This window comes from Botrytis fragariae, assembly GCF_013461495.1.
Source record: "Botrytis fragariae strain BVB16 chromosome Unknown tig00000061, whole genome shotgun sequence".
Lineage (NCBI taxonomy): Eukaryota > Fungi > Ascomycota > Leotiomycetes > Helotiales > Sclerotiniaceae > Botrytis > Botrytis fragariae.
This window is the reverse complement of record NW_023500994.1, coordinates 1,120,903-1,140,202: the sequence shown is the minus strand read 5'-3', so window position 1 is coordinate 1,140,202 and position 19,300 is coordinate 1,120,903. Positions and strand designations below refer to the sequence as shown.

Below are 19,300 nucleotides of genomic sequence, written 5' to 3'. Positions count from 1 at the left end.
CATTCTGTACCAGTTGGTGACTGTTGGTGACGTTGAACAGATGGATCCTTAGCCTGACTGGCTAACAGCTATCCCGATTACTAGCCGAATAGCAGCCGACTCCCGACAATTGATATCTTTCCTTTCTCCAACTATGAGCTCTGCTACTGCCAATCGATTTGAAATTTTTATTTACCCGTACACATTCCCAGGAATCCTTTCAAAGAGAGTAAGAAAAATGTCCTAATTATTCATAGCTAAGAAGAAGAGCGGATATCTCCATGTCTCATCACAGCTTCTTCTGGGGGTGGGTCTATGACTATTGTTATTACTAATGGCGGGGTACTGGCCCCCTCCACAGTTTTATGCGGTGGGTCTGAAGACATACAGCCATCACCTTGGAATTTAACCCAACCTCTTGCATTTTATTTGAAACGTATTTTCTCGCTATGGAACTATCATCACTCAAATCGAATTACGAGAGCCAATATATTCTATAGACTAACTTGGTTTCAATTCCCACTTTAAATATATTACTCTCGAATCTCTATCCGCTTACGAGATCTTGACTACTCATAAAAACTAGCATATCTAGAAGCCTACAGCAGTAAGCCCATTCATTATCATACCACGCAATAATCTTGAAGAACTTGAAGAAGTCAGCTAAGAGTTTTTGCTGGGAGTGTACAAGTTACTTACATTGGGGTTAAGTTCAACTGAAGCCTTTGAATCAATGATTGCACTACACGAGTTGCCGAGAAAGTCTAAGCTCACTAACTCCTCGTCTTCAACCTGGAGAACACCAGATAGCTCCTGTTGAGCCGAAGTGCGGAACTTGATCATTATTTCCTCGAGAGATGTTGACTGTACGGTTTCGACAGTCAAGTCCACCATAGATACATTTGCTGTTGGCACCCGAACTGAAATACCAGAGACTTTACCGGCCAGCTCGGGCAACACAGTTTTTATAGCTTTCGCTGCACCAGTAGTGGTTGGAATGATATTTCCAATTATCGAGCGCCCTGAGCGCCTATCCTTTGTGCTATATCCATCTAGAACATGTTGAGAATGCGTCGAGGCATGTACGGTGGTCATGAAAGCGTGTTGAATTCCAAAAGAATGCTGAAGGACTTTGGCGATGGGAGCCAAACAATTTGTAGTACAGCTAGCGCAAGAATAGACTATGTTTTCCTTGCAGAGTCGCAAGTAGTTATTTGAGTTGACTTTATAGACTATATTTGGCGCATCCGGGCTTGGAGCTGATATCAAAACTTTTTTCGCACCCCCTGTGGTGACATGTTTGCTCGCGAGAGCAGTTGACCGAAACTTGCCAGTGCATTCGGCAACGTAGTCTACTCTATGTTTCGCCCAGTCCAATTTTTCCAAGTTGCGCTCAGACATGAGTGCAATTTGCTGGCCATCAATCGCAATGCTTCCATTAGGTAGGATATCGATTTGCGTTTTGTGGCCCATCAACTTGTCAAGAGCGCCGTGTGTCGAGTCATGCATGAGCAAATGAATAACGTCTTCAATCGAAGAGCAAGTGTGGTTGATAGCTACAACGGAGACATCGTTCCTAAGCAATGATGCTCGCAACAAGTTCCGACCTTGAAGCTTGATATCTCAGTACTTGCAGTCTAGTGTAATTGTTAAAGTTTTATTGACTCACCTATCCGCCCAAAACCATTGATACCTATGCGAGCATGATCTGCTGACTGCGAAATGTTCTCTTGGGCAATGTTTTGCGCTCCGAACGCTGAAGTGAAGGGAGGCATAGGTGTGGACGCAGACAAATACACGTGAATTTCGGTATGTTTATGAATTCGATGTTTGGACAAGACTGAATAGCTTCACTCATTAGTAATGACTGTATATACCTTTGATAGCTGCAAATTCAAAGTGAAATCGGACCCCTTAAGCTTTAGGCGACTGACTGATCAGCTGGAGCCTTAATTGTCCGCCCGGTTGAGATCCCGGATTCTGTGGAACGCTTCTCAAGCCACCGGGAAAAGAAAAGTGCGCATAGTTCTACCACGGATTGCATTTGTCCGTTGTGAATTCTACTAAAGCACAATAACACATTTCCATTGTTTTTATGTTTGAGTGGCATTATGTACAACTCACACAACGGAAATAAACGGCTTCATTTGAAACAGGAATAAAACGATGAAGCACTGTCTGAGATCTTTTTGTATTGCTTATCAGTCTTCTAACTTTGAGCTAGAAATATGTTTTATGATGCGCTCTTGCAAAGGATTCTGCAACGGTTATGGTCTCACCAATATTGTGCATTTGTGAATTCCTCTGCCAGCTTGAAGAATCGGGGATGTCGCTCTCGAATTGGAGCTGAGGGTCCACAGGGCTCTTTTGCAATTCGACTGAGTTCGGGGGCCTTGGTAGACTAGCAACTGTACTAGCCATAGTCTCCCGAGTGAGTGAATCTGTACCATCTGGAATATTTCTATGTCTTTCATTTGTAGGCTCCCAGTCAACAGATGGGATGTCATCGATTCCATGAGCAATATGTGTCTCGGGAGTTGAGGTCTCTTCCGGTGGACCCCACTCCCTATCGAGTGGCTCGACATATTTCGTTTTCCGAGACCACCATGTTTCCAGATCAATGTCTGACCCTAGAGGTAATTCTTGCCACTGCTCCATCAATTCACCCTTGGAGGCTTGCGGAAATTCTCGACTTTCTTGGAATCTGGCATCAGAATGATTGTATAGTCTCGATAGTGCTCTGTGTAGAGCGATCTCAGTCTCATTCAGGCGGAGTTCAATTCCCGCAAGGTAGCCGGGGGGTAAACCTCTTAATAGTAACTTAGTAAGCCATAACTTGATATGTACAGGATATGCACTTGGTACCTTTTATTCGCTTCGGAGTAATAGCATTGTTGTGGGGCTCCCTGGCATTTGGAGCATGACGGGCTGTGATTCGTCAGGGGTTTCTCTCAGGAATATCATCGATGAACATGACATACAGTGTTCTATCACACTAGCGATAAGTATAAGCAAACGAAACAGGCTTGAATTGGGAATACACTTGCCTTACATTTTCTCTGGCGACAGGGCTCACATGCTAACCTAGCTACGGGCTGTGACATTCTGGGTGAAATTTCAACAATTTGCGGGAAATGAAATCGAGTGGGAGGATGCATCAAGTTTAATGTCAAGGAAATCTGCAACAGCGGAGTAATTTTGTCCGGATCAACGCATAACGAGATTGTTACTCAAAACAAGGGCGGTGAGATAGCTTAGCGCAGGTATTTCTGTAGATCATCACGTGAACATGCATACCCCAAATACCAAGACATTCTCTTATCTCCACTTGAAACATTCCCGCTTGTATGATTGTCCAACAAAATACTTCAAGCCGCGAAAAACCCTTCTACAGCTTCTCCACCTCCACCACTCTCCTGATAGAACTCAATCCTCAGCTGAGATTCGACACCCTCGACCTACATACTTCATATCTATGAATTTCACAAGATGACGCTTTGACGTGTCTTTCGTAATCGTCATGATTCCAACATCGAATGCTACCAATCTGGGCCCACACTCTCCAAACAATGACAGTCATCGCTCCAAACGTAGAAGAGTCGATGATGAAAATAGCCCTGTACGAGAAGTTGGTTTAATGAGAACAGGCTTTGATCAGAGCAAGCCCAGATTTATTGGTAGTGGAAGTGGAATTCATTTCATTCGGACAGTTTATGAGCTTCTTGCAGGGAAATCGAACTCGACACACACAAATTCTAATACAGCTACTCCTGCTTCGGAAAACATTGTGCCGGGCGAGGATGACCAATTGTCAGAATCTACCAATAACTCTCATCTCCTTGCCTCTTCCCCTCCATTCTTCCGGGAAAATGAAGTTGGCGAAAGTTCCCAATTAAGCTCTGATCCCATCTCCTTCCATCAGCTCGTAGAATTTTCGGAAAGCTATTTTACCAATTGGCACCCTCTCTTCCCATTCCTACACGCTCCAGCAGTGCTAGGGATCTTTGAGGCAATCAGTCGACATGGAATTCAAGCAGTTGCACCTTCCGACGCCTTGATTGTGCGATCGATTATATCAATCGTAAGCAAGTCGAATATTCCCTTGCTCTGCAGTTTCACCATGAGACGGTCCTAATTCTTGATTCAGTCACTCGCCGACAATCGCCAATCTACTAAGCGTCTTTCCAGAGTTCCTCGTCATCTCATTTTTTATAACAACGCAGAACTGGGCTCTACCTTCCAGTTTACTATGGCTCTTCCAGCAACTTTTGAGAATCTCCAAGCTACCATTTCTCTTGAGCTCTTTTTGATTTCTATGATGAAATTCAACTATGCCAGTCGACTAGGTGGACTAGCTGTTCGGTAAGTACCTCGCCCTTTGCCTTACTACACCGACATTAACAGGAGAGAAGTATGGCCTATGCTCTTGGTTGCCATCGATGTCCTGCCCGGTTTGACGGATTTACTCCTACAGAATCTCAACTGAGACGACGAGTGTTTTGGTCGCTCTACTGTATGGAGCGGATGGTTTCGCAGTCACTTGGCCTTCCATTAGATCTTCGAGATGATGATATAGACGTCTGTTATCCAGGCGAGGAGAAACACATGCGAAGTGGGAGCGATACACTGAACTCGGAAGAGTCTAATGGTCTGTTTGTCCTATGAACTGTCGGAATGATCTAGTGACTGATCAAAGTAATAGTGCATCAATTGCGTCTTCTAAGAGACCTTTCAAAACATGCTCGAATTCGTGGCCGTGTTTTGGAGCTCCGCAACAAATCTTTGTCCGGTCGTGAGGAAACCTTTGAACGTGCTATGGGAATGCAAGCTGAGCTAGCGAAATGGGCGAATGAAGTTAGCGAAGAAGATGAAGATTCTCCAGAAGCTGAGAACAGCCCGTCTCTGTCACCAGCGCATAAATTGATTATTCAAATCCTGCAGCATGAGTCAACCATAGCTTTAAATCGGCCGTTAATCACTTCCAATTCGATCAACACTTACTCTCAATCTGCACTTCAAAACTGCATCAGCGCATCAAGAGCAATCATTTCTCTCTTGAGGGAATTTCAACGCAATAATGCATCGCCAGATGGGTCGCTGGCTCTGAAAGTCCCAATGGTTTGGCCACTTTTTACGTGGTCTGCATGGATGAGCTGTTTCGTACTTGCCTATGCCGCTTTAGAAGGGCATTGCAAACTTGGACCGGCAAAAAAGTTTGTCGCCATTCTCCTTCCTTCTCGGCAATACATGACACTAACATTATCAGATATGCTAAAGAAACATTGGTAATTCTAGAACACCTCTCATTACGCCAAACAGTATGGCCAGACTCATGCGCCGATGCCGTTAAGCAACTTAGTCACGCGCTTGATAGAAGCCATCAAGCTTCAACAGTAATCGTTAGATCCAATCGGCCGAACCAAGCAACTTTCATTTCAAATCCACAGCACGCAGCTGAGCCACAACATAGGAACGAAGCATCAACTCAATCTAGTAATCGCACATTCACCCTTGACGAAGCTTATTATGATAGTCATTCGATCCGTACAGACATCAGTAGACCTCACAATAGTAGTAGTGAGTCCCAAAGGCGTATACCGCAAAGTTCAATTTCATTTCCACGCCCATTCAGTGTGCAGCAAACCTCAAATTGCTCACAAGCAGCTACTTCAGAAAGAAATCCGGAAAATGAATGGGATCAGCTGGAGCTCTATCAAGGAGGATTGTTCGATCCACTCATTGCGATGGACTTTTCAAATTTTGCTACGAGAACCACAGATCCGACCACATCTTTTGGAATGCGTTGACTAACAACCCAGATAGTCTATTGAAGTATCCTAGAGTACAAAAAACATTGTTACAACTGAAACTAAAGGTGATAAAACATCATGAAGTGGCACGATGTTTAAACAGAATTCTTTCCCTTGAAAAATTTCTGTATCTCGGCACAAACTGCATCGGTCACCTCTGCCGTCTTTGCATTTCCTCCAAGATCCTTAGTTACGATTCCCTGAGGTTGTTAGTATCTTTACAAGCTATTTAGATGACATACGACCTACCTGTTCGCACACCTTTTCGACACACTCTAGAAGAACTTGACTCGCTTCTTCCTCGCCGAGCCATTTCAGCATCTCCGCAGCAGTCCAGAATGTTGCGACAGGGTTTGAGATACCCATTCCAGTGATGTCAAATGCAGAGCCATGAATAGGCTCAAACATACTAGGATTCTTCCTACTGGGATCCAAATTCGATGTTGGGGCAATACCGATAGAGCCTGCAAGAGCAGCGGCAAGATCAGAAAGAATATCAGCGTGCTACAAACTATCAGTTCAATGATTCCAAAACTTCAAGGCTCTCCTGGCCATGATACTACTCACCAAGTTCGTTGCGACAATTGTATCCAAAGACTCTGGTTTTAATACCATCCTGCAGGTCATTGCATCTACAAGCATAAAGTCCATGTTTACATCTGGGAAGTCTTTCGCAACTTCTTTCGCCACCTCATCCCAAAGAACCATGCCATTACGTTGTGCGTTGCTCTTAGTTACCACCGTCAGCATCTTTCGTGGTCGTTGCTGCGCAGTTTCGTATGCAAAACGAAGAATTCTATCAACAGCGTGTCTAGTGAAGATTGCTACTTCAGTCGCAGTCTCCCATGCTTCACCCCGATGCGAACGACCGCCTTGTCCAGCGTATTCACCTTCACTGTTTTCACGAACGATAACCCAATCTAGGAGCTTGCAGTCCCGAAGTGGAGACTTGGTTCCACGAAAAACTTTAGTTGGCCTAACATTTGCATATTGTTGAAAAGGTTGACAGATGGCTAATCTGAGACCCCAGAGTGAGATGTGATCGGGAACATCTGATGGTGGTTAGTACTAGTTTCTCAATTCTGGCATCCTGTATTCTTTACCTGGAGCACCAACTGCACCAAAGAGAATGGCATCATGCTTCCTTAACTCTTTAAGGCCACCTTCGGGAATATATTTTCCTGTCGTCTTATAGGTTTCCGAGCTCCAATCAAAGTGTGTGAAATTAAGTTTGAATGTTCCCATTGTCGTTGCGAGAGCATTGAGAGCTTTAATACCTGCATCGATGACTTCAGGTCCGATCCCATCAGCTGGAATGGACGCGATGCTATATTCCTTTGACGAATTGATAGTAGATAGAGACATTTTAGCTATACTGTAAGAATAATGGGCCACTGAAAATGTAATTGTGTTAAATCGAAAGATAAAGTTGATCCGATTTGAGGTATACTGTATTCATTGAGGAATGAATGACTTGATAAGAGACTTGACGCAGAGGAGAATCGAGAGTAAGGAAGAAGATTGTAGGGATGATATCAATAGCCGATCCTAGTCACTTGCAAGGATATCGGCGAAAGACAACTCCGAACCCCATGCTAATTGCAGATGTCGTGCGCAAAGTCATCGGGGAAAGGAAACCCCGTTGTACTCTTGACGTACGTACCTCGTGAAAGATATGGTTTTGTGACAGAGACTGTTGCCGAATGGTCCAACAAATATTTGCACTTAAGTCAAGTAAGTAGTCTATAGGCATAACCCAAGTTATTCAAAGGACCGCTCTTGATTGCCCTTGCTGGTACCATGACAATTCCAAACAATGTCATTCAGGAAATCTTGAGTTTTGTTGTCCCTCGAGTTCAAACTCATCATGAGAAATGGCAGCATCAGCAAACAGAATTCAACAGGCCATTTCTCCTTGCCTTGTCTGGCTTGCAAGGTAGTGGCAAATCAACTTATGCCAGTCAGCTTGCATTAGCCTTGGAACACGAACACCAGTTTAGGGTCATTGTTTGTTCCCTCGACGACTTTTATCATGATCACGAGACTTTGGTGAAGATCAAAAATCGAAATCGGGACAACGGACTACTACAAGTACGAGGACAACCAGGAACACACGATGAAGAACTTGTGAGCAAGTTCTTTCAGTCACTCACTGCTGATATCATCAAGATTCCGGCATTTGATAAAAGCAGATTCCAGGGTGAAGGGGATCGAGTTCCAGAGGAGGAAGACTGGAAGGTTTTTATTCCAAGTAAAGAAAACACATTGGATATCGTTATCTTCGAAGGATGGTGTGTAGGATTCAAGTCATTAGAAAGAGATGAGCTCGAGCGAAAATGGGAAAGCGCGGAAAAAGAGCTTCAGACAACGAGGTTGGGTGAAGATGCGACATTTCCAATAAACACACTTCAAAACTACCCCCTCTGTCATCTCGAGATGATCAATGACAACCTTCGTCGGTATAATACAACGTTCATGAACTCAGCAAACTTCGACTCTTTGATTCATCTCGATACAGAGGAGCTTGTCAACGTTTACAGGTGGAGAATAGAGCAAGAGCACAACCTGTGGAAAGTAAAAGGCACTGGTATGACCGATGCAAGTGTTGTTCAGTTCGTTCAAGGTTATATGCCTGCTTACGAATTATATTTGGAGGAGTTACAAAGAAAGCCATTTATTCCACGAGAGAGCGAAACCGCCTCAAGTACACAGTTACGCCTAGTTTTAGATAGAGATAGAGGTGTTCTAAAGTTTCAAGAATTATGATTGAATTTATCTCTTCTTATTGTATCCAATTCTTCTATTGAAATTTTTTTATGATTGTATTGTTATATACTGAAGCTGTAGAATAGTACTAGAACATATACTACTTTACTTCGTAGGCAACAAGTCAGTCCATGGGACAGACAGCATATCTAACAATTTCTCTTTCTTCGCAGTTCTGACCTGCATTCGTGAGAAAAACGACTTGCTCAATCAGCGATGCTATTCTACTGAGGTTCAAGCTGGGAAACACGCTACCCTGGGAGCTGAAGAAGTAAGCGGTCGCAAAACCGGATTCCAAGATTTCTTGAATCCGATTGGAAAACGCCTAGTCATTAGAAAAGCTTGCTATTCCAAAACTAGATCTGGAGGCAACAAATGTTCGCAAGATGTTGAAATTTTACCCTCCACCTCGAACACTAGTGTCAATCAGGTAGACTTGGAAAAAGGTGTCCTTGAGGTCAAACATCTTACCATCAGTAACCAAGGCATGATTTGTACTGGCTGCGAAAAACCCCTCCCCAAAGCTCTGACTTCAATGCCAGCGGTTTCTAATGTCAAAGCCAGCCTTGTTTTGAGTCGAGCAGAATTCGACATTCGTGCAAGTTCAGCCGATATCAACGTCGCCGAAACTATCAAGTCTCTTAAAAAAACGACTGGATTTACTTGCTCGAAGATGACATTGTCTGGACATGAGCTTGACCTTATCGTGGAAGACCCTACAGTCTTCATAGGTAAAAAAGGCCTAGCATTTGGAATTTTGGGTAATACTCTACACGATTCTCGCACTGTTCGAGTTACCTATCACCCAGAGGCTCTTGGCGCAAGAGATTTGATGAGCGGTCCATTTTTTGAATTGGCCAAGCTAGCCCCCATGGTAGACCTTCCTCTCATCACACCTGGTAGAGCACATCTTCGCTTGATGCTCTTCAAGACGCTGAATATTCCTGTGCTTATCATGGCATGGCTCGAGCGCCATGATATCCAACACATATCCTTAACACAAGAGTCCTTTTCACTGCACTGGAGATAGCTAGCTTAGTAGTTTAGAATTGAGCCAGTAACTAAGTTATTGCTGTTATCTATCTAACACATATAACACCCATCCCTACGTAGCGGAAAACCCTACGTATCTGGAAAGATAATAGATATATTGACTTGGAACAACTTAAAATCTATACATACCTTAACATCTCATATTTTTTTAGAGGTTAATATTCCATAACCACTCCCCCACATCCTAAACGCCTTCTACTAGAAAATTACATTCATATCATATATCTCACCCCTAATTTATGGAAAATCCTCCTTTTATAGTACAACAGAGTTCCGTATACGACAAGCTTAGGTTTTTCACCATGAGGATTGCCCTCCCAGCGAGAGAAACCCAACCTGGCCAGACTAGATTGGAATACGATTCTCTGGAGAAGGTTTTATATGCACCACGTAACCCACGAAAGGCTTCTCATAACAGGCGTCGTAGGAGACCAGAGCCCAACTGGACCGCATCGCAAGCGACAATGACGAAGCTAACATATATGTACGGATATCCAGCGTGATGTCTGAAAGCATACAGCTACGAGAGTTTGACTCAGACGACGATATCGGAATAGACCAATCCTATATTCATCGACAGTCGGATGAGCAGTTTCAACACGAGGAAGCCGAGAATCCTTGGGTAGTACATGAGATAGCATGCTCACAAGATCGCAGAGAGTTGGGTAAGGCGGTATCGACTTACATCCCATACTTAAACGTGAATATCAAGGTAGTCGTGGGGTTTAATTTGAGGTACGGCAAGAGCAAAGAAGCCCGAATATCGATGTGACAGCCGTGCTACTTGAAAGAAGGCGAGGAAGGCGTCGAAATTCTGCATGTTGAAGCAGTAATTAATCGTGATGTACGTACTGAATCCGTGCAGTGAAACCGGACTAAAATCTGTGGCTTTTCCGATCATCAGATGAATTTGCCACCAATACCACCAAGACTCTGCGTTTTCCCCTCGACTGCTTAGCTACGTCTGAGGTGACAAATTTCCAAAGTGAAGGCTACCGGGAATTACCATCACATATGCAAAGCTTGCTGAGTTTTTGGATAAAACGGAGAGACTCCAATGGATAAGACAACCAACATTAGGAGAGCGAAGCATGAGAAAGAAATCGACACGGCACACCAAGAAAAGGAGGCGTCCATCTACTCCAAAAGGAAAACTTTCTTATGACAGAGAGGGAGTTTCGCGACGCAGAAAGTAAGGTGGAAGGGCGCGCAGTGGTCGAGGACAGCAATTTTCAACATTAGACTAGGGGGCGGTGCAGGTATACCGGAGAGGAGACAGAGCCGCCGGATGAGGTAGATTCCAAGTTATTAAGACCCAACGTACTGCTAAAGAGATTATTCGAGATTTTTAGGACTGTCTGCATGAGTTGAAGTGACAGTCTTTTCTACCCTACTCAGCAAGCCGTCTTCCACGATGTTACTGTAATGGATGAAGCGACTGTACAAAATAAAGTGGTGACGTTAGTATGCAATAGGAGCAAGATAATAAATCAGGCAGGAATAGAATCGATTCAATTTTATCATTGCCACTCCTAGGGACGTAGCCTTGTTCCTCGACAAATCGGTCGTAACAACGCAGACTGTATCCAACATGTCTTTATCAACTTTCAGAGCCTCCGCGATCTCGAACCGGGCAATGTCGCCCTTGAGGGTAGTAGCAGCATCCTCGCATATATCCAGAGCGGCTGCGCCAGCTTGAGCAAGCTGTCCTTACATGGCACAAATGCCATGGAGTTTAAGCTCGATGCACTAGACTGCCCTAAGATCATTATTATAGTGTTAAAGCTGCTGAATATTCACTTCAGAAGCATTTCCACTCTACACAAGGCCATTGTCGAGATGTATGAGGATGGTCTGAGCGGTCATATAAGAAGGGGAATAGAGTCATAAATGGACAACCAATTAAATGTTCGACACCTTCGAACATAATTGGGCCTATGATGATGATGATGATATTATTTGTGTTATATATCAACAATGGTAGTGATAGTGACTTTTGGAGAAGAGCGGAGGCTTGGATACTTCTAGATACACGTGAAGACTACACGCTGATAGATGGGAAGTGGCGATTCATATCTTCCATTGTGCCGAGAATATGAAGAAACCTAACTCTCATGACGGCAACGGCCTTCCGGCCATAAAAGTCTCGAAACATACGATGCCAAATCAAAATACAGTGAATTCTCTCTCACCATCCTCTTGAATCGTATATACGAGCGATGCTCGAAAGAATAGAAGGTTCAAAGCCAAAATATCTTACTGCATCTGAAGAGAAAGCCCTCGAAAAGTTTTTGAAACGAATATTAGCCTGCTATATTTACTTTTGATATTGCAGATCTTCCCAATCACATTCCTTTGCCCAATGCCATTCTGATCCGCAATTAAAACAGCGATTAGATTTCATCCTCCGGTCACGAGCTTTGAAGACTGTGTCCAAGCTTGCAAAGCAGTCGTCGAGTCGATGACAGTTATCGCATCTAAAGCACTTGAGTCCTGAGCTCCCTCTGAAAGTGCCGGAGTTCCCAAAGCCAGTTAAGCGGCGCCCTATCCCAAGCCAGGGTACGTTCTCTTGCCCGACGTTCCGTCGACCGGCAAATCTTGGATCGGGAACAAATAGTTTTCTAAGTTTTAGTTAGTTTCGACGCTGGGTGTGAAAAGGTTATAGAACTCATACTCCCTAACTGTTTTGTCGAACTCTTCTTGAAGCCGCCGTAAGGCATTATGTTTTCCTTCTCCATAGATAGGCGGTAGATATACCTTGAGAATCCCGAACAATGAGTATGCTTTATCTTCTTCGCGAAAGGTCACACGACTTTCCGCCCACGACATTCTCTCAGCAAAGCTGAAATCGGACAACTCGCTCCCTCGAAGGACATTAATTGGGACCCCTGTTATCTCGCAGATGCATCGTTCTAGGGAGATCTTGTCGCCGAGTATCTCCCCTTCATTTGAGAAGAATTCGACTGATCCCGGCGCAATCAGCTCTTGCAGGGTCCAACCTCGTGTGAACCATTCGCTCTTCCGAAATGTCGGTTCCCATACTCTAATGGAATCTTCGGTCGAATAAGAGCAAGGTCGCGGAACATCTGATAGATAAACATAGCACCTGGTTGCATTCTTATACCAGCGAAACATTGAGTTGATAGCTTCTGCGAGCTCGGTACTGTTCGATCTATTGATACAACAGGTATCTACCCAAAAGTACTGCAAACCATTGCGCCTCGCTTGTTCTCCACAGAACTTTATCTTACTATAGCCAGCCTTACTCTTGCTCGTACCGTCGAGCAGATCCTCAAAGGTAACCTCCTCCGTTCCCCACCTATGCGAAAGTATAGCATACTCGGGTATCTCGCTCTCAAAGAATTCGGGCCAGCTGAGATGGCCGTCACTGTTATAATGTAGCAGACGCATTATTCGATCAGGTTCGGACACGGCAAGAGAGAGGGTTTTCGGTCGTTATAGAGCCGTCGAGTTGGCATAGACGCGAAGTGAGGTGAAGATTTGGGGAGAAATGCTGGGTTGAGGTAGGCGCACTCAGCTGAGCACAGCCTCGCAGCGCCAGCATCATCGTGCATCACTGTAAGCTAGCAAGACCTTCCAATCGCTCGGGCTCACTGCAGAATTTCAAAAGTCATAGCTGACATATGATATTTGAAGTGTACGCTCGGTGAAGCTATGGTTTGGTATTGTCGCTGAGGGGAAAGCTGAAGGAACAGGAAAGCAGATGATAGGAACCTGAGCAAGGGGTAATAGCTATAGCAGCTTTTGAAATTCTTAGCAGAATGATCGACAGCATAGCCAAATTGTAGTATTTTTTTACTTGCAAGTCGAGCCCTTATAGAGAAACAGCTAAAGAACAATAGCAAACTGATTATAAATTTTATGTTTACATGGTGGATAGATATCAAGACCCCCAGACCATGAAATCTTTCCGGCACGTAGGGATGGGCTAATTATGGCCCGGTTCTCTATATGATCCGATCCACCGCAAGTTACGTTATCACAATTGGATCTTTTTTACATGGAATTTCCTAAGTCAATTCTTACAGTTGGGGTCGCTGGAAGGAAACCATATATTCAATTCTATGAAATGGCTCAAATTATTTCAAACACAAAAGAAAATATCAGTACAACATAGTTTAACACTGAGTGGGCGGGCGACTTCAAAATACATACAAAATTCGTCCGTACATAATACCAAGGCCGATATGAACCATTTTGTCAATACACTAAAAATAGAATTCTGCCTGATGCCAAAAAAAATTCTAAAATTTGTATAATATACTCATAAAAATCTTAAAGAAAATGTTTATATAATTCAATCCGTATATAATTCTATATTATTTAAAATTAGTATAACTTATAATTTTAAATCAATTCATAAAAAGAAAAGAAAAGCTATTTTATTATTAATTAACATTTCAGAAATCAATTAATATAAATTTCAAGATTTTTTTAATGAAAATTAGATTTAATATTGTCACGGAAATCACTGTAGTACGCTAAGACTAGCACACCTGTATACATAGATACATATATAATCTCTTTATAATATAAATAAGAACTTCATCCTTTTTTTATATTATTTATATATTAATTAATAATAAATCCATAATAACCATTTATTTGAAATATATATTTATATTAAAATATAATTATATCTTTAAAAATAAATTTATATATATTTATTATAATTATTAATAATCTTAAGATATATATTTTTTTTTTCAAAAGATTTATATATACTATAATTTGTGGCTAATTCCTGTTTTTACTTTTTTATAATAGATATTTCAGAAAAAATTATTTAAATAATATAATTACTTTATTTAGTTTATATTATTAATTATAAGTTTATAAATAAAATCTTCTCAAATATTCTTAATATAATTAATTAATTATTAATTAAATATTCAATATAATAGAACAATATAATTAGATTCTGAAGTATATATTTAAGATCTTTCAGTAATCCTTTTATTATTCTATTTAAATAGAATTCTAAATTATTTTTTCTTATTATACTCTAATAATTCAAAATAGTAATAAATACTACTAATAATATAATATTAAATCTATTTTAAAAATCAAAATCTTTTTATTAATCAGATTTTGTTTACCCAAATTAATTAGATTCTATTTATTCAAATCAATTAGATTCTATTTACTTAAATTAATTAGAATTTGGTAATCTATATAATTTAATTTCTTATAACAAAACCACCAAAGAAATCTTTTATATATATCTAATTTCTAGTATCTTTTTATTTCAAGATATACGGAGAATATTGAATGATTAAAAAAAGGGATAAGAAGTTCTGTTTTTATTATTATTATTTTCTTTATTCTTTTTAAATCTAATAAAGTAAATACAGGTGATAATATTAGAAATGCTTAATATGAGATTATAGGTGAAAAAAAATAAAAAAAATTAAAATAACGTGACTTAACTAGAAGTGGGTTATGTTATAATATAGATCACAAAAATCATATTTTTCTATTTGATCTTATCCTATATATTATAGGGTGATCTATAATTATCATTAATTTAATTAAATTATTATTATTCTTTTCTTTTTTTATTTCTTTTTCTATTTAATTAATTTAATATTTAAATAGTTTATTACATTATTGTTTAAATAAAAATATTTATTTAATCTTCTTAATAATTTTTAATACTTTTTTAATACTAAATACAAATTCATTTTTTAATTTTATTTTCTTTTTATTTTTTGATTTCTTTTATCTTTTAAATAACTCTTTATATTTTTGAAATTCCTTTCGAAAAATAGTATTTTTAATATTTAAATTTTCAATCTGATAGATAATTTGTTTTATGTATTTTTGTATTAAAGAAATAAATAGATTATTAATAGATAAAGCTAAATTGAATATTTTATTTACTTATTGTAGTTTAATATCATTTAGGGAAAAATTATTAAATAAAGAAAGATTTAGATCTTTTAGATTTGCTAATATATTTAGAATAAAAGATAATAATAAAAATAGAATTGAAAGATTCTTTAGAATTTGATAAGAATTAAATAAATTTAAATCTGCTTTTTTCTATCCGTTTTTGATATTTTAATAAATAAAACCTTTTCCTCTTATTTTTTGAAAAAGCTATATCTAATCAGATTATTATATTTATTGTATTCCTATTTAAGAATATCAATTAATCTTTTAGATATAATATTGCTTTATTGATTTATATACTCTAATATCTAATAACTAAAGTAAATATAAATAATAAGATAATAGAATTAAAAAATCAATCTTCTTTTTAATATAGAAAGTAATCAAACTTTTTATAATATAATTAGAATAACTATTTATAATCAATAATCAAAATTGATCTCCTAATATTTTTCGAGATTCTAATTCAAAAACCTTATATATCTATTTAAAGCTATAATTATTAAAAGTCCATTTATTATTATTTATTAAGAAATATCAATTTAAAGAAATATTAGTTGAAATCCATATAGTATTAGTATTCTAAGCCTTGAAAATGATTATAGAGAGTAAAGAGTCTTCATTTATATTAATATATTCTAATATAGTTATTTACTTTTGCTTTCCTATTATAATCTTTTAATTCAATTTGAGAATAGAATTCATAATTATATATATTAATTTCGTTTCTTCAATTATATATTCTATCTTATTTATATTATATATATTCTTGAATTTATAATATTATTCTTCAATTTATATTTGAAATATTAAATACTATACTGAAATTATTTCAAATATAGTTTTTTTATATCTTACAAATTCTAATTTATAAGTGTCAGAAGTAGACAGCAAGTTGCACATGGTAAGTGATATGTTAAATATATATATATCCGGGAAGTCTGGGAGAGGAGTTTTATAGTGGTGTGCACGTGCCACACACGTGCTACACATGTGATTTCCAACAATAAGAATAAATTCTCTTAAATTTAGAATATTAATTTAAGAATCTATAGATTTATTATTAATCTATATAATTTGATTAAAAGGATAAAGGAATAGATAATAATACAAAAATGATATATTAATTCAGAATTTCTTGAATTATTTCTTTTAATAATCTAAATATTATAAAGTATCTAATAATTATTAATTGTAAAATTTATTATATTAAAATCTTTTTTTCTATATTAGAAAGTTTTTGAAAGGATTTATAAGATTAAGAGTGTAATTATTATTCAGTTATTCGATTTGTTAGAGTTAATTTTGAAATCTTAAAATGAATAGTAATATTTCGAATTGAAATAAACTATTTATTTTTTAGACTTTTTATAGCCTTTTGAATATTATCTTTTGATTTATTATAATTTAATAATTTTTGATTTATTGTATATTAAATAAATATGTAAAATAAAGAAATAAAGGGGTGATTTTGATTTATATTATGATATAACCCACTTCTAGTCAAGTTATATTAGTTTTAGTAATTTCTTTAAATATTTTAATAAAAAAAATAAATAAGGAATATATATTATTAATAATAAATAGTATTTTCAAGATATTAATTATTTCAATTCTAATTTATTAAAAGAATTTAGTAATGGAGATTATACTATTTATTATAGGTCATAGGCTAATAGTATAGTATGGAAGCTGGCTCTGATTAACAATTAAAATGGATTATATAAGCAGTGTGATATGTGATATTAAAGAATCTGTATTAAATAATTATTTCTCTTTTTCTACATTCAAGAGGAAAAAAGCCTCTTTTTATGCTTTTTCCTTCTAATTCAGTATTTCCGTTTTTATAAATCTCTTATAGATTTCTTTTTAATTTATTCATTCTTTCGAAATAAAGCCTTTTTTTATTTTCTTTATTTTTATATCCATTTTCGGATTTATAACCATTTTCGACTTAATAATCATTTTCGGATTAATAATCGCTTTTATAAGCTTATAAGCAACAATCATATGATCTAATTATATAATATACTAATACTAAATTGAATACTACTAAAAAGATATATATATTATATTATTTTTTAATTAAAATAATAGTTCTCTTTAATATGTATCATCTTTTTATATATATATAAATATATATATATTAGTTTTATTAAAAACCTTCTTATTTTTAAAAAAAAAGAGTACTAATTTTTTATATATATATTTTTATTTTAATAATAATAATTATTAAAATTTTGAATCATATCAATAAATCTTGATAATTTGATTCTTTTTAATAACTTAATTAATCCATCAACTAATTGATTTTCTATAAAAATCCATATTAAATCTAAATATCCTTTATTTATAAGATCTTTTATATAATAATATTTAGTATTAATATACTTACTCCTATTATGATATATAGAATTATTTGATATAGTTTTTACCAATATATTATTTGTATATAATAGGAATTTATTTTAATTAAATTGATTTAATTCCTGTAGTATATGTTTTAAATATATAGTTTCTCTAATAGCTAAATTTATAGTAATTAGCTTGGATTCTACTATATTTTGTGCTACGATAAATTATAATTTAGTTCTTTAGTTGATTGGATTATTAGTATATATAAATATATAGTTATTAATGGATTTAGTAAAGCTTTTATTTCCTGTATAATTTGTATCACAAAATTCTTTGATATATTTATTATTATTTTTTTTATATATAGTTTTAAATGTTTTAGTTCCTTTTAAATATTGAAATATTCTTTTTATAGTTATTATATGGTCTTTATTAGAATTAGATGTATATCTTACTAATTTTAATATAAAATAAGTAATATTCTATCTAATTCCTAATACTAAATATAATAATTTCTCTATTATTTTTTGAACCCATTTTATTTTATTTAAATTGGTTTTATTGGGATTTATTTTTATATCATTTTTAGCAATTATAGGTGTAGCTACAGAAATACAATCTTCTAGTTTTAGGTTTTTTAGATATTTATTTATGTATTCTTCTTGATATAATTTAATATAATCTTTATTTAAATTGATTTGAATACCTAAATAGTTTTTTATTGAATCTAAATTCTTTAGATCTAAATGGTTTTTAAGATTTTTAATAAAATCTTTAATTAGAATCTTGTTAGAGCCTATAATAACAATATTATTGATGAATATATTCAATATCAATTCTGAATATTTATTTATAAATATATACTCATTTGATTTTATATTAATAAAATTTAATTTATTTAATATACTTTTTAATATAATATATCAAATTCTAGCGGATTGTTTTAATTTATATAGAGCTTTATTTAGCTTTAATATTATATTATTATTATGATATATTTCAGAGGCTTTGATATATATATTTTTATTAATATCTCTCTATACAAAAACTAAAATCATATCTATTTTGTATATATATTACCCTTTATTTATTACTAATACAAATACTAATTTCTAGGTCATTTGCTTTATCACATTAATAAAAATATTTAAATAATCTAATTCATATAATTATTCAAATCCTTTAGCTATATATTTAGTTTTAAATTCAATATTATTATTAAATAAATATTTAATTTTATAAACCTATTTTGTCTTTAAGATATTTAGCTTTTTTATATTATTATTATTCTTTTTAATAATAATATCCCAGGTTTTATTCTTTTCAAAAATCTTTATTTCATATTCCATAGCTTTTTTCCAATATTCTTTTTAATTAGAATTTATAGCTTATAAATATGTTTCAGGAATTATTAGATTTTT

General features: G+C 36.2%; 7 protein-coding genes across 7 annotated transcripts; 3 read left to right on the top strand and 4 right to left on the bottom strand.

Annotated features, from left to right (window-relative positions):
* Positions 1 to 526: 526 nt before the first annotated feature.
* Positions 527 to 1,754, bottom strand: Bfra_008461 (putative glyceraldehyde-3-phosphate dehydrogenase protein; the record flags this gene model as incomplete). Its single annotated transcript, XM_037338823.1, has 3 exons — positions 527 to 628; positions 679 to 1,586; positions 1,649 to 1,754. The coding sequence occupies 3 exons, from the start codon at positions 1,752 to 1,754 to the stop codon at positions 527 to 529; spliced, it is 1,116 nt and encodes a 371-aa protein (XP_037192129.1).
* A 445-nt stretch (positions 1,755 to 2,199) lies between these two features.
* On the bottom strand, positions 2,200 to 3,293 carry Bfra_008460 (putative zn 2cys6 transcription factor protein; the record flags this gene model as incomplete). Its single annotated transcript, XM_037338822.1, has 5 exons — positions 2,200 to 2,788; positions 2,845 to 2,907; positions 2,961 to 2,974; positions 2,997 to 3,084; positions 3,277 to 3,293. The coding sequence occupies 5 exons, from the start codon at positions 3,291 to 3,293 to the stop codon at positions 2,200 to 2,202; spliced, it is 771 nt and encodes a 256-aa protein (XP_037192128.1).
* Positions 3,294 to 3,499: 206 nt separating this feature from the next.
* On the top strand, positions 3,500 to 5,786 carry Bfra_008459 (putative c6 transcription protein; the record flags this gene model as incomplete). The annotated part of the gene is made up of 5 exons (XM_037338821.1): positions 3,500 to 4,060; positions 4,127 to 4,341; positions 4,392 to 4,627; positions 4,682 to 5,192; positions 5,246 to 5,786. The coding sequence occupies 5 exons, from the start codon at positions 3,500 to 3,502 to the stop codon at positions 5,784 to 5,786; spliced, it is 2,064 nt and encodes a 687-aa protein (XP_037192127.1).
* A 98-nt stretch (positions 5,787 to 5,884) lies between these two features.
* Positions 5,885 to 7,154, bottom strand: Bfra_008458 (putative tartrate protein; the record flags this gene model as incomplete). Its single annotated transcript, XM_037338820.1, has 4 exons — positions 5,885 to 5,989; positions 6,039 to 6,293; positions 6,357 to 6,841; positions 6,893 to 7,154. The coding sequence occupies 4 exons, from the start codon at positions 7,152 to 7,154 to the stop codon at positions 5,885 to 5,887; spliced, it is 1,107 nt and encodes a 368-aa protein (XP_037192126.1).
* Positions 7,155 to 7,394: 240 nt separating this feature from the next.
* On the top strand, positions 7,395 to 8,555 carry Bfra_008457 (putative p-type copper atpase protein; the record flags this gene model as incomplete). The annotated part of the gene is made up of 2 exons (XM_037338819.1): positions 7,395 to 7,523; positions 7,551 to 8,555. The coding sequence occupies 2 exons, from the start codon at positions 7,395 to 7,397 to the stop codon at positions 8,553 to 8,555; spliced, it is 1,134 nt and encodes a 377-aa protein (XP_037192125.1).
* An 87-nt stretch (positions 8,556 to 8,642) lies between these two features.
* Bfra_008456 (putative p-type copper atpase protein) lies at positions 8,643 to 10,111 on the top strand (the record flags this gene model as incomplete). Its single annotated transcript, XM_037338818.1, has 2 exons — positions 8,643 to 9,560; positions 9,901 to 10,111. Coding segments are annotated over 2 exons (1,128 nt in total), but the record flags the coding sequence as incomplete, so codon positions are not given.
* A 1,814-nt stretch (positions 10,112 to 11,925) lies between these two features.
* Positions 11,926 to 13,019, bottom strand: Bfra_008455 (putative truncated het-r protein; the record flags this gene model as incomplete). Its single annotated transcript, XM_037338817.1, has 2 exons — positions 11,926 to 12,229; positions 12,283 to 13,019. The coding sequence occupies 2 exons, from the start codon at positions 13,017 to 13,019 to the stop codon at positions 11,926 to 11,928; spliced, it is 1,041 nt and encodes a 346-aa protein (XP_037192123.1).
* Positions 13,020 to 19,300: the final 6,281 nt, after the last annotated feature.